The 14,552-nt window shown below is 54.0% G+C and overlaps 1 protein-coding gene across 1 annotated transcript; it reads left to right on the forward strand.

The window, feature by feature from the left end:
• The first annotated feature begins 909 nt into the window (after positions 1-909).
• Positions 910-13,890, forward strand: HTR3A (5-hydroxytryptamine receptor 3A). Its single transcript, XM_052653052.1, has 9 exons — positions 910-979; positions 3,246-3,412; positions 4,788-4,832; positions 5,944-6,053; positions 7,455-7,624; positions 10,391-10,551; positions 10,856-11,066; positions 11,169-11,390; positions 13,592-13,890. Exons 1-9 carry the CDS (start codon positions 910-912, stop codon positions 13,888-13,890), a joined length of 1,455 nt encoding a protein of 484 aa, XP_052509012.1.
• The last annotated feature ends 662 nt before the right edge of the window (positions 13,891-14,552 follow it).

The following is a 14,552-nucleotide window of genomic DNA, read 5'->3' on the forward strand; positions in this document are numbered from 1 at the left end:
CTCGGTGGAAGGCATGGGCCCCCAGGCCACACAGGCCAGGACTTGGAGCAAGAAACAGGGAAGTGGGGGGGGGGGGGGTGCCTCACGGATTCATATAGGGAGCCCCAAGGACACAGAATGGGACATTTAGGGGCAATGGTTAGGTGTGTCTGGGGAGCAGTTAAATGTGTATTTGCTCTTTACTGATGATGCGCAGTCACCTGTTTAGCTGGGGACACGGTGTCACCTGTGGAGGAAGAGCATGGTCCTCCTGCTTCTCCTGCCTCAACCCATTCTGCCCCAGTTCAATGCTGCTGCTGCTAAGTCACTTCAGTCCTGTCCGACTCTGTGCGACCCTATGGACTGTAGCCCACCAGGCTTCTCTGTCCATGGGATTTCCCAGGCAAGAATGATGGAGTGGGTTGCCATGCTCTTCTCCAGGGGATCTTCTGGACTCAGGGATCGAACCCTGGTCTCCTGCATTGTAGGTGGATTCTTTACAGCTGAGCCACCAGAAATGCCCCGGCTCAATGCGTGCGAGGGGTATAAGTGAAGGCAGCAGCCCAGAGTACCTCTCAACAGGCAGGCTGCCCCCTTGCTCCAGGGGCTCCTGCAGCCCTCTGTCCCTGAGTTACTCCTTGGGGAACTTGGCCAGGCCACCTGGCTGAACGGGAGGACTAAGCTCCATTGGCCCCGTGACATCAGCCTGGCCGGCTTCCTCCCCTTCCCTCCCCCGCCCTGAAACCTGATCCAGCGGAAGGATTGATTGCAGGAAAACTTGGCGGCTTCCCAGCCCTGGTGGCCAGGGGCAGCGTAAGGCTGCAGCTTCAGGAGGTGCGGGAGGCTGGCTGATATGAGGCTGGTGGAGCGCAGCGGGCAGGCTGGTCCTCCGGAGCGCTCACCCTGAAGGCTGCTCCGAGAGAAGCGACTATGCTGCCCTGGGTGCCACGGGCGCTGCTCGGCTTGCTTCTGCCCACGCTGCTGGCACCACAGGGAGAAGGTAAGGAGACGGCGGGACAGCACGTAGCACCTGGGCAGCAGCGGACAGAGGTGAAGCAGGGGATGCTTAGCGCCTCCAAAATTTGAAGGAAGGAGGGTTTTGGAGCGGGTGAGGCAACAGGAAAGTCAGGGACCTTACTGCATGTGCGCAAGAGGGGATTTCCACGCCCCGGGGATACAGATAGAAAGTTGGGCGTCTGGAGCGAAGAGTGAGAGCAGAGCTCGCAGAGTGGGGCGTGGCACAGCCTGCTGTGTGGGAAATGCTTAGGGGCTCCTCTCCTCCTTGCTCGGCCCCCAGACTCATCGAAGGGCAGCTGTAAGGGAAGTTGGAGCTCTCTTGATCCCCTCTCTCTTGTTATAAATGGGAATGCTGCGGTCCAGGGTGGGTAGATTTTACCCAGGGTCACACAGGTCTGCAGCAGTAGAGACCAGGACAGATGTCATCTTCCCGGACTTCTCTGCTTTCATTGCACAAGCTCTCTGGGCCTTGGTTGTCTAGAAAATTTCCTTCCAGGGCTCAGCTCAGATAGCACCAAACTTCTCTCTGCATTCCCTCACCCATCCTTTCCTGCCTCCTGGGGATACAAGGAGTTTTAGCCACAAAAGAATCCATTTCCTTTGTTGCAGACAATATTCATCCCCCACCTCCACCCCTCATGGGAAGGTTTTCTCTCCAGCCAGAGCTCTTTGAAGCAGGGCGGGCACAGTTAGGATGTACTTAAATGCACAGCATTGAGGGGCTTAGGGGCACGATGGTTTTCCTCGTGTCGTTGGGGGTAGCTCAGTGGGACGAGCAGGCCCAGGCTGTGAGTTAAGACTGTGATCTGGGGCCTCTCTGGTTGAGGGGGAGCTCTGTCTCTCCCAGCACTGGTCCTTGGCCCTGAGGTCTGAGGCGCCCAGTCTGGTCAGAATCCCAGACGATAAGACCTGGGCTGTTGCTGGTGCAGTGAAGACACACAGGGACCTGGGTCTGAATCCCAGCTCCCTTGCCTGGCAGGACACAGTACTCGCCTGTCTGAGCCTTGGGCATCTTTATCTGTAATGTGGACTCTGGTAACAGCCAGCCCAGGGGGCTGATACTGAAATGAACGATATGCTCATTGGTATTATTCCCAAAGGGGATGCTCAGTAAACATCCTCTCATCTTGGTCTCTCTCTCTGTTGTTTTTCTGAAAGTTTATTGGGGAGCGGGGGAGGGGCAGGGGAGGGGCTGGAAAGGGAACCTGCAGGACGGATTTGCTGTAGGGATTGCCCACACGGTAGATGAGGTGGGAGAAGAGGCAGCTCGGTCCAGGGAAAGCCCAGCCTGCAGGGCCCTGGGCTGTGAAAGGCCCTGCCCCCCCCACCCGCCCCCAGTAGTGCCCTGTGTCCTCCAGGGGGCCCCTCCTCGCCCTATCTTTCCCCTTTGTGTTTCTGGCATCTTTCAGGAAACACTCTTACTGTTTCCCAGAGGGACAGCTGAGGCGCTCCTGTGAAATCCCCACAGAGTGGGGCGAGGGCCTAGGTGTGGGGTTTCACGATTTTATCCTTGCAGGCCTCTGGCTCTGGGAGCAGCTTGGTTTCTACTGACTCCCTCCAGACCCCACGCCAGCCCTCTTGCCAACGCCATCAAAGCAGCCCAGAGAGCTAGACTAAGAAGGCCCGGCAAGGACTCCTCGGGAGTTTGCACGAGCGTGGGGATGGGGAGGGCTCTCCCTGGGGGGCTTGGCAGGTCAGAGAGGGAATGTCCCCTTTCGCTGGGTGCCCACCCTTCTCTCCTCGTCAGCTGAGGGCTGGGGTCCTGGGGACCGTGAGCTGTGCAGACGCTGAGCTCTGACCTCCGCGGAGGCTGACACTTTGCAGACCACTGGGCTTAGAATCTGTGCACTTGGGGCCACACTCTCTAGGCTCTCCTGCCAAGGCCAGCTTCCCTCGGCTCCCAGAGCCCCTCGTCCAGGCCCCAGAGGCCTACCTCCTCTGGGCGGGCAGCGACTCTCTCAACCCTTCTCATCCTTGGCTGACTTGAGACCTCACCTGCCTCGTGCCACCTGCTCTCACAGCCCAGCTTCCTTTCTCATATAAACGGGGGCTGGGGCTACCCTTATGAATACCTTTGTGTTTTGGCAGGAACCTCTGTAGGCAAAAAATGCTCTGGAGATGAGAATTTCAGTCTGTGGGGGTATCTGGGAGTTCTGGGAGGTGGGATTAAGTGGGGACACATTTACTAGCTTTGAAACCAGGGCCAGAGATCTGGGGCAGACTCAGGCTGCGCTGTCTGTCCTTCCCAGCCAAGCACAGGGGGGACCCCCAGCCCCCCAACGCCTCCAGGCCGGCTCTGCTGCGGCTGTCAGATCACCTGCTGGCCAACTACAAGAAGGGCGTGCGGCCCGTGCGGGACTGGAGGACACCGACCACCGTGTCCATCGATGTCATTGTCTATGCCATCCTCAGCGTGGTGAGCGCCCGGCCCCACTGCCCTGCTCCAGGGTGGACCTTCTGAGTGGGAGACCATGTGAGACCCAGTCCATGGCGGGCTTCTGGGTGCCCATAGCCCCTGAGCCCTGATACCACAGCTCAGGATGCTCCCCAAACTGAAAACTGGGGTCACCTGCATGGCTGCCTCTCCCACACCCTACGCTCCCTACGGTTGTGCATACGTGTGGCTCTTCACACATTGCACCTCCCGGGGTGAGCTGGGTGGGGGTGCAGACCATCCTTTTCACCTCTACACCCTCACTGTCTACACACGTCCCTGGTACATGGCGGGTGTTACTAAATCGTGGTTGAAGAATTACTCATAAATAAAGCAATTAATCAATTGCTGAAGTGGGGTGGGGTGCACTGCCCAGCAGAGGGGGTTGGATGCTGGGCTGAGATAAGAAGAAGGCAACTGCAGAGATGCGGGTGCTGCGCTGGGGTAGGGTGGGCAGAACTGACTTCGCTGGGCATCTCTACTAGAGTCAGCAGGCTGTTTCAGGAAGGGAGATTGGGAATTGGATGGAAGGGAGGGAGAGTGATGAATTTTTCATTTTATGTGGGTCTGTACCTTTTGACTTCATGCTAAGGTAGGAAATAGGTGTAGATACATACATACAGATATAATTGTACAGATATACACATATATGATGTTTAGTCGCTAAGTCGTGTCCGACTCTGCAACCCTATGGACCGCAGCACTCCGGGCTTCCCTGTCCTTCACCACCTCTCAGAGTTGCCTCAAACTCATGTCCGTTGAGTCGGCGATGCCATCCAACCGTCTCATCTTCTGTCATGCCCTTCTGCCCTCAGTCTTTCCCAACATCGGGGTCTTTTCCAATAAGTCAGCTATTTGCATCAGGTGGCCAAAGTATTGGAGTTTCAGCTTCAGCATCAGTCCTTCTAGTGAATATTTAGGGTTGATTTCCTTTAAGAGTGACTTCTTTGATCTCCGTGCAGTCCAAGGGACTCTCAGAAGTCTTCTCCAGCATCACAATCCAAAAGCCTCGATTCTTTGGCACTCAGCCTTCTTTAGGCTTGTTATTATGTCTTCTATTAATCTTTTATTATGTTATTATTTATGTTTATGTGAAATATACACAACAGGATAGAAGATACTAGAAGACATATATGTGTGAACACACACATATGTTAAAAAAGAAATCCGTGAACTTCTTCCTAGGTGTCTCCTAGTAAAAGGCTGATTTTTTCCCAGCTGGCCCCTTTCCCCACCCCATTTCCTCATTCTCAAGGGATCAGGCACACAGAGCAGCAGCTCCTACTGGGGTTGGCGTGTGCGAGGTGGGCTCCCAGCCCACAGGGCCGCCTTTGCTGAGCTCCCATTCCTTCCACAGGATGAGAAGAATCAGGTCCTGACCACCTACATCTGGTATCGGCAGGTGAGCCAACCAGCCCCTCCCCCACCCCCATTTCCTGGGACTGGGGGGCGGGCAACCCTTCCTGAGGGCACTCCTCTGTCTCAGAGGAGCTGGGAGTCTCAGAGGTCTTGGGCAAGAGAAGGCAGGGAAGAAAGGGGAGAGGAGAGGAGGGGAGACGCATGCTCATGAGATCTGGGGTCTCCTGGATCTGGGCCCCTCTAACCTCAGGACTGGGAATGGGAGGCGGCTTAAAGACCAAGCAGAGGAGAAATCCCCCAACATCCCCTCTGGTTTCCAGGGTTTTCCACAGCATCTCTAACAAGTGTTTGTCCCGCTTCTGCTGATCAAACGCCTCGGTGACTGGCAGCTCAGAAGGCAGCCACTTCGCTTTCAAACAGCTCTAATTGCTAGAAAGTTCTTCCCTCTATTAAAGCCAAATTGGATGATGCCCAAACTGGGTGACTGAAACAGGATGATCCCATCACTTGGTCTTCCTATCCCCAGCCATTTCCCCACTCCTCCAGCTCCTGATGGGCACCGCTCAGGCAAGGTGCAAGGAGGGCTCAGAGGCAAAGGAGCGACACGGTGGCATTTACATTTTAGACCAGTCATTCTGGCAAGATAGTGGGGAAGGCATTGATCAAAGTTTAGCAATAGCCATGTCTTACCCTGTGAGGTGCACACCATTACCCCTGTCTATGTGTGTGCACATCAAGACCCAAGAAGGGATTTGTCTAAGAGAAAATGACAACCCACTCCAGTATTCTTGCCTGGAGAACCCCATGGACAGGAGTATGGTTGGTTACAGTCCATAGGGTTGCAAGGAGTCGGACATGACTGAAGCGACTTAGCACACGTACGTCAGTTGATGGCTAGGTGGTTTATAACATTAGCAACGACTGGATACCTTCCCCAGGGAGAGGCTGCATCTGTCTGTGTTGTATATATTCGCATGTAGGGATGTGTGAGTGCAGAGGGGAAGGGATTCTTGGGTACCACTGAGTAAGCTGGGTGCCACTGACACCCAGATTCTCCCAAGAAGATGCCCCCCACCCTGTTGCTTGGGCTCTGAGCGGTGAAGTTGGCCCATGATGGACTGGGTCACCCGTGATCGTTCCTGCTCCTCCCCTAGTACTGGACCGATGAGTTTCTCCAGTGGAACCCGGAGGACTTTGACAACATCACCAAACTGTCCATCCCCACAGACAGCATCTGGGTCCCAGACATCCTTATCAATGAGTTGTGAGTACTGTCATCGGATGCTTGGCAGCCAGAGGCGTGGGGGCTGGGGACAGCAGGGGGGCAGGAGACAAGATCACTGCTGTTGCATTTGAGATGCTCCACCAGACCTGTAGAAATGGAGGTAAAGTTGCATGGGGCCCTCATTCCCCTTTATCTTTTTCTCCCTTTCTTTTCTTTTAAAAACTCCCCTTTTTCTATGCCTGATGCTGAAACTTTGCTCTTCTCCTTAACCCAAGGATCTCTTTCCAGGGAGAAAGGAGGCCAGTGAAAGAATCCACATTGTCATAATAGTCTAGTGAGGAGCAGTGTTTTTAAAGGGGGCAGGAATATTTCTGAAAGGAATAAAGTGCCAGCGATGGTTGGCAGAGGAGACTTGGGGCCAGGAGACACTCAAACTTTCAAGCCACACACGTGCCTGCGTGGGCACAGGTTGCACCCAGGGATGAAGTGGGTCTCACCAGCCCTTATTCCCAGCAGCCAACATTCCTTCTCCCCATCCTGCAGGCTCCACTGCCTGGGCTTCTGAATCCAAGGGCTAGGAAGATAGCTGGGGAGATAGATGGAAGGAGAAGGTGGCGGGGGCCAGTTGTCCTCCACCCAGTACCCACTGCATCGCCCATGTCCAGGGGGTGATGCTCATAATTCAGGGAGGCAGCTGACTGAGAGCCTCACTCCCTGCAGAGCTGAGGCTGGAGGGACTGCGGATCTCCAGTTTCAGGCTGGATCTCCATTTTCAACACTGAAGTAGCCTTGGCTTTGACGTCTTGTCTCTCAGCCTGATGCCACAGAAGGCCACGGACTCAGGACCCCAGGCTTAGCTCCAGGGCTCCCTTGAGGGAGCTTGGCCTGGGGTCTGCCCAAAGAGAGTGGGATGAGCTCTTACAGGACTTCGTTACTTGCCCTAATTCTTCTCAATGATTTCTCCAGTTCTGTCCCCACCCCCCACCCCTGGAAATGATTGTTTTCATTTCAGGGATTCCTAGGGATGGAACCCAAGGGTCTGCTCTGCCACCAAGCCTGCCTGTTGCCACCAGGCTGTCGATCCTGGGAGCTGAGCTCTGCCTAGCCCGGCTGGGCAGCACGTGGGGGACAGCTAGGTGTTCTCCTTATGCCCCGGGGCTTTGGGGTCCATGGACTCCTGGCTTGCATTTTGTGGCTAGGTTGCCAGGAGAATAAAGGAGAAATGCTCTGTAACTGCTTGAAAAGTGGCCTTGGCGATGGCAGGTAAGGAAGCCTAAGATAAGAAGCTTGGACACGCCGAGGCCAGACAAAACTGCCAGGGTGTCCTGTTGCCTGGGCCCGTTCTGCATCTCTTCCCCTGCCGAACTGCTCAGAGACCTTCTGACATCCAGGGCTTGGCCTGCTTCTTGAGCCCCAAACCCGCCCCTCTTCCCTGGCCAGTGTGGACGTGGGGAAGTCTCCAAACATCCCGTATGTCTATGTCCGGCATCACGGCGAAGTCCAGAACTACAAGCCCCTCCAGGTGATGACCGCCTGTACCCTGGACATCTACAACTTCCCCTTCGACGTACAGAACTGCTCGCTGACCTTCACCAGCTGGCTGCACACCAGTGAGTCCAGGGGCTTTGGGAGGTGGGAGAACAGGTGGGGGCCCAGGGATGCCTGCATGAGGAGCACCCCTGGGGATGCAGTCTCCCTTCTCCAGTTCGCTCACCTCTTATTTGTTCACGTTGCTCAGCCTCTGTTTCCCCGTCCTCTAAATGGCACTGACTATGTCGCCGTCTTCACCTCCCTCAGCTGTCCTAAGGATGGAATGAGACGATGTAAACTGAGGGCAAGATGCGGTCAGGGATGATGCTTTTCCCAAGTCACAAGTAGGATCTGGCAGGAAGTGCCTTTCAAATGATGCTTTTCCCAAGTCACAAGTAGGATCTGGCAGGAAGTGTCTTTCAAATCTACCCACTTCTTCACTGATGGACCCCCCACCCCGCCCGCCCCAGTGCCAGCTACCCTCATCTCCCGCCCAGGTTACTGCAGTAGCTCCTAGCAGTCGGTCCCCATTCATTCTCATCCCCTCCAGTCCCCACCCTCACACCAATTCATGCTCCTCGAAGCAGCCAGAGAGATCTTATGCAAACGCAAATCTGGGGACTTCCCTGGCAGTCCAGTGGTTAAAGCCCAGAGCTTCCAATGCAGGGAACTCAGGTTCCATCCCTTGTTGGGGAAGTAATATCCCATGTGTGTGGCCCCCCTCCCCCCCGTCTTTTTAACTGAAAAGTCATGCAGATCTGATCATGTCTCTATCTACGTAAAACTCTCTCTGTTTCGCCAGCACTCCTGAGACATGATCCAGTCCTCTGCGCACAGACACCACTCCGGCTTCCCCTGCTACTCAGTGCCCAGCCCAGCTGCCTGCCTTCCCGGCCCCAGCACCCCTTGTTTTTTCCCTTACTCACATGCTGCTGCTTCTCCTGGGACACCTTGCCCCTCCCTCTCCTTTTCTCCTTCTGGCGCCACTCCTGCCCTCTGACACCTGCGGCAGGACTAGGGATGGTTCCCCGACTAGGGATGGAACTCATGGCCCCTGCATTGGAAGCGTGGTGTTGTAACCACTGGACCTCCAGTGAAGTCCCTCAGTGAAAGTGTAGTCGCTCAGTCGAGTCCGACTCTTTGCAACCCCATGAACTGCAGCCCACCAGGCTCCTCTGTCCATGGAATTCTCCAGGCAAGAGTCCTGGAGTAGGGAACCATTCCCTTCTGTCCATTCCTTTCTCCAGAGGATCTGCCCAGTCCAGGGATTGAACCCAGGTCTCCTGCATTACAGGTAGATTCTTTAACCACAGAGAAGCCCAAAGTCCCTCCACGCAACTTCTAATCATAGTGTCCATGTCAGTTACTCAGTATACCCCCATCTGTCCCCCAAACAAGGCACCTCCATCACCCAATTTTATAGGCTCCTGTTTTCTCTCTACTTCCGTTCATTTGTAAAGACTTATTTCAACATCTACTCCTCCACCAGATGGAAACTTAGAGAGGGCAGGGACAGGATTTCTGGCCATGCTAGGCAGTGCCTAGCACAAAGGAAGATGCTTGGCAAACTTCCACTGAGTGGACGCACACTAGGTGCCTTCAAAGTCTAGTGAAGTGAGCAGCCCTCTACTGCATAAAGGCATCCTCCAGTGCTATCCTGATTTTATTAATTGTAAATGACAAACATAATACGTAACTCCCTTGAACAAAAGTCATAATTGCAAATAATCTTTGACTTTTGACCTCTATACTCAATCCCAAACTCTTACCAACAACTCCCTACACCGAGACTTAATTTTTATCAGTATCGTGATATACATAGATATACTGATACATATTTTATATAATATGTTCTTCCAGATCCTTCTCCAGCCTTTGAATACATACACATACATACACATCTATGGAAAGTATACAGACATTGTTTTATGGATTTTTATTTTACATAAATGTAAAATATTTTGTGTTCCAATATATGTTTGTACCTGAGTCTTTTTACTTAACAACCAGTCTGGGGCATTTTTCCAGGTAGTGCAGGTTTAGCTCTTCCTCATCAATGTTGACTGCTGTAGAAGAGTTCATGGTTTGGACTGCATAAACTTTATTAAGCATTTCCCTGATTGGTGGGAATTTAGATCGTTTACAGTATTTTGCTGCAACGGATACTGCTGTCTCCTGCTGCCCATGTGTATCTGTTTCGCTAGTATAGATGCGGAGCAGTGTAACTGCTATTCTGTAAGGGAGGATTTTGCTTATTTTCCTAATTCACCTTTAAAGACAGGCAGCTCAGGGACTTCTCCGGTGGGCCAGTGGCTAAGACTTCACACTCCCAAAGCAGGAGGCCTGGGTTCGATCCCTGATCAGGGAACTAGATCCTGCATGCCACAGCCATATGTAAGCTCTCTCACATGCCAAAACAAAGACACAGCGTAGCTGCATAAATAAATAAATATGAAGGCAGGCAGCTCTGTCAAGGCAAAGATGAGGAAAGCTGCCTCTTGCTCATTGCCTACGTGAGGAAGTCTAACAGGTAACCTAGAGGAGTGCTTGAAGGGATGAGTGTGTGTGTGTGGTGGGGGGGGAGACAGAAAGAGGAGAAGGCATTCTAATAGTTTGCCTGGCTGTTTGCATTTTGCTGTGTCTCCATCCAAGACCCGTCCCCTCTGTACAGTCCCACTGCACAGACAGGTACAGGGTGCACTATGACCTCATCTTACAGCCAAGAAACAGGCTGAAGATTACGAGCTGGAGACTTGAGCCATGCCATGTGGGTGCTGCCCCACCCTTACAGGGCCTGGCATGCCCCTGGCCTGGGCTCCAAAGCTGCCCTGTGTCTCCTGTCTCAGTCCAGGACATCAACATCTCTCTGTGGCGCCTGCCTGAAAAGGTGAAGTTCGACAGGAGCGTCTTCATGAACCAGGGCGAGTGGGAGCTGCTGGGGGTGCTGACCCAGTTTCAGGAGTTCAGCATAGAAAGCAGTGACAGCTACGCAGAGATGAAGTTCTATGTGAGTGGGGCACACCCCAGCATACTTCAGGAGGCATATGGGGAAAAACCTCCATGGCCCTTTCCCAACTCCAGGGTGCCCTGCAGCCTCAGCAAAGTGGTTGGGGAAACACAGCTGCGTTGTCTCTTAACTTTCCCTGAACAGCCACGAGCTTTGATCCAGGGACAGTATCTGGGGTTTGTCTATATCTTTCAGCAGTCGAGGCTGAAAGCTCCATGAAGCAAGAGGATCTGGGATGGGGAGGGGGGTTCCTGGGCCCAGATCCTGTCTGCCCCGACTCCCCTGAGCTCCTCTCTCGATCCAGGTGGTCATCCGCCGACGGCCCCTCTTCTATGCGGTCAGCCTGCTTCTGCCCAGTATCTTCCTCATGGTGGTGGACATCGTGGGCTTCTACCTGCCTCCGGACAGCGGTGAGAGAGTTTCCTTCAAGATCACACTCCTCCTGGGGTACTCGGTCTTCCTGATCATCGTGTCCGACACGCTGCCCGCCACGGCCATTGGCACGCCGCTCATCGGTAAGGCCGGCTCCTGGGGGAGAGCTCCCCAGGGCCGAGGAGCCCGCGCCTCTCCTACCTCCCGTGTGTGTCCCCCACCCCGCCCCGTCCCGGGGCACATAGGTGTCTACTTCGTCGTGTGCATGGCCCTCCTGGTGATCAGCTTGGCCGAGACGATCCTCATCGTGCGGCTGGTACACAAACAGGACCTGCAGCAGCCAGTGCCCGCCTGGCTGCGCCACCTGGTTCTTGAGAGAGTCACCCTGCTCCTCTGCCTAGGGGAGCAGTCAATGGCCCGGAGGCCCGCAGCCACCTCCCAAGCCACCAAGACCGATGACTGCTCAGGTGAGACAGGAATGGGAGAGTCCCACGTGGAGGGGAACTTCTGACCTGGAGGCAGGGACTTGGCTGTGGGGGAGGCTCTGGAGGGGTCGCCAGGCCAGAGAGCCTGGGCAGGGCTGTGAACTGGGTACCGTCCTGCACAGAGAACTCATGGCAGACTTCAGCCAAAGGCATCAATCAAACCCCTTCCTCACTTTGTATTCACTCATCAGCCTGGGCGGAGAAGGCACTGGTGACCCACTCCAGTACTCTTGCATGGAAAGTCCCATGGATGGAGGAGCCTGGTGGGCTGCAGTCCATGGAGTCGCTAAGAGTCAGACACAACTGAACGACTTCACTTTCACTTTTCACTTTCACGCATTGGAGAAGGACATGGCAACCCACTCCAGTGTCCTTGCCTGGAGAACCCCAGGGACAGGGGAGCCTGGTGGGCTGCCGTCTATGGGGTTGCACAGAGTCGGACACGACTGACGCGACTTAACAGCAGCAGCAGCAGCAGCCTGGGTGGAGGGGAAGAGGGTTTAGGAGTCCCAGAGACTGAGCGTGTCAGGACTTAAGACCTCTGGGGTGAGGGTGACCTCGCCTGAGATGGATCCCAAAGGAGGTCAAGTGGATGCCCCCAGGCACTTATAGGGCTTTCCTGGTGGCTCAGCAGTGAAGAATCTACCTGCAATGCAGGAGACGCGAGTCTGATCCCTGGGTTGGGAAGACTCTCTGGAGAAGGACATGGCAACCCACTCCAGTATTCTTACCTGGCATAGTCCATGGGGTCTGCAGAGGAGGCTGGTGGGCTACAGTCCCTCGGGTACCAAAAGAGTTGGACATGACTTAGCAACTAAACAGTGACAACAACAGGCACTCATGGGACAACTACCCTCCTGTAGTTCAACACTGCAGCCTGGTTCCTAACGCCCTCTCATTAGAATCAGCCAAAGACCTGGCCCTTTAGCATTTCAAACACCTGTGAGGCAGAGAGACAGGGCACAGAGGGATCCTAAGTTCCTCATGCTTCTGTCGGTGGTGGTGGTAGTGATTGGTTTGTTGATTTCTTGAGCACTTTACCAGGTGTGTGCAAAGCATTTTCTGTGCATTATCACAGGTCATTCTCACGGTGACCCAATAGGATCCTCATTTCCATTTTTCAAATGAGGGAACAGAAGCCTAGAGAGGCCAAACAGCTTGCCCTAAGTCACAGAGCCAGGACCTGGCGAAGGCATGATTTGAACCCAGGCTCATCTGATTCCAAGCTGGTGTTTTAAACCCTCCACCTTTCTCCCCTCCTTTGAGTCCTCCTCCTGGCTGGGGCCTGGCCTTTTGTAGAAGATGTTTGGTTAACCTAAGACCATCTCATCATGAGCTCGTGCAATAGACTAATGCCTAATCCTACTGCTCGCCTGGTGAAGGCAGTGATCTGAAGGTGTATTTTCTGGTCAAGAAGGATTCAAAGTCATGAAGAGGAGTGCAGGGAGGTGACATGATGTAGTGGACAAAGCAGTGGATTTGGAGTCCGGATACCTGGACCTCGGTGGCCTCACCGATAAATGATGCTCTGGCTGTGTCACCGCAGGCTAGTCACTTAACCTCTCTGAGCTTTCACATCTTCATGTGAAGAGTGTGGTTAGTAATCACTCTAAGTCTGCCTCTCCATGGGGCTGCCAGGAGGTTCACTCAGTCGTGTCCGACTCTTTGGTGACCCCATGGATTGTAGCCTATCAGGTTCCTCCGTCCATGGGATTTTCCAGGCAAGAGTGCTGGAGTGGATTGCCATTTCCTTCTCCAAGGGATCTTCCTGACCCAGGAATTGAACCCGGGTCTCCCGCATTGCAGGCAGATGCTTTACCATCTGAGCCACCAGGGAAGCTCTCAAATGATATAACGGATATCAAATGGCTGGGGAAATCCCTTGGGTTAAAAAAAAAATGCGTGCAAGAAGGATAAACATTAAATTCACGGTCTTGCTGACCTGGGGAGGGATGAAGGATGTGACTAAGGAAGAAGGATATACAGTGATCTTCAACTGCATCGGCTTTCTTTATTTGCTTAAGTTGGACGGTGGGTACCCAAAGATGTAAGTTACTCTCCGTACTCTTCAGGTCTGAAATGATACACTGTAAAAATGTCTGAGGCCTTAGAAGTGTAAAGGCCAGTGTTCACACGAGCCTGCTGGGCCTCCCTCCTTTGCCAATGCTCTGTCCTTCTTCTAGACATGGGAAACCACTGCAGCCATCTGGGGGGACCCCGGGACTTGGAGAAGACCCCGAGGGGCAGAGGCAGCCCTCCCCCACCGCCTCGGGAGGCCTCCCTGGCGGTGCGCGGGCTGCTGCAGGAGCTAACCTCGATCCGGCACTTCCTGGAAAAGCGGGAGGGGAGCCGAGAGGTGGCCCGGGACTGGCTGCGTGTGGGCTCCGTGCTGGACCGGCTGCTCTTCCGCATATACCTGCTGGCGGTGCTGGCCTACAGCGTCACCCTGGTCACACTCTGGTCCATTTGGCAGTATTCCTGAGTGGGCCCAGCCCAGCGCCCGGCCACGGCGGGAGTGGGCGGTGGTGGCGCTTGTTAGGATGGGAATGGGGGAATTTCAGGGCCGAGGGGCACCAGTGATGTTCTCAAAGCACATATACAGTTCCTGCCTATTTCCAGTGCCAGTGCATCTCAGCAGTCCCAAACCAGGGCCTGCACTCTCCCTCCCCCAAACTTGGTGTTTAAGATTCTTCCATGCTCATCCACTCCCCTACAGGCCCATTATGGCTTTAAAACACACTCTTGGATCAGAAGAAACACACACAAGGCCTGACTTCACTCTGTCTAAAACATCAAGCCTCAGTTTCCCCACGGGCATTTCCCTGAACTGGGAATTTGGAATTCTGCTCACCCCCTCAGCCTTGTTTTGAGGTGGAAGGTAAGCCAGCTGTCTGCCACCTGGGCCTCATTACTCTGCATTAGGTTCATCCAACCCTAAGGTCTCACTGCTCACCAGTGGCCACTTCCCTGAACACCCATCAGATGAAGGAGATAATAAAATGTGATGAATCCCTAAACTCTCTTATTGACCCTTTGTCAGCATCCGAGCAGATGGGAGATGATGTCTGAAGTTACCGGTGGTAATGAGGTTGGGGAATTATCTGTGGTTTCAGATGTTTGGTGCTTTCTGGCCCAAGGAATTAA

This window comes from Budorcas taxicolor, chromosome 15 (genome assembly GCF_023091745.1).
Source record: "Budorcas taxicolor isolate Tak-1 chromosome 15, Takin1.1, whole genome shotgun sequence".
Classification (NCBI taxonomy): Eukaryota; Metazoa; Chordata; class Mammalia; order Artiodactyla; family Bovidae; genus Budorcas; species Budorcas taxicolor.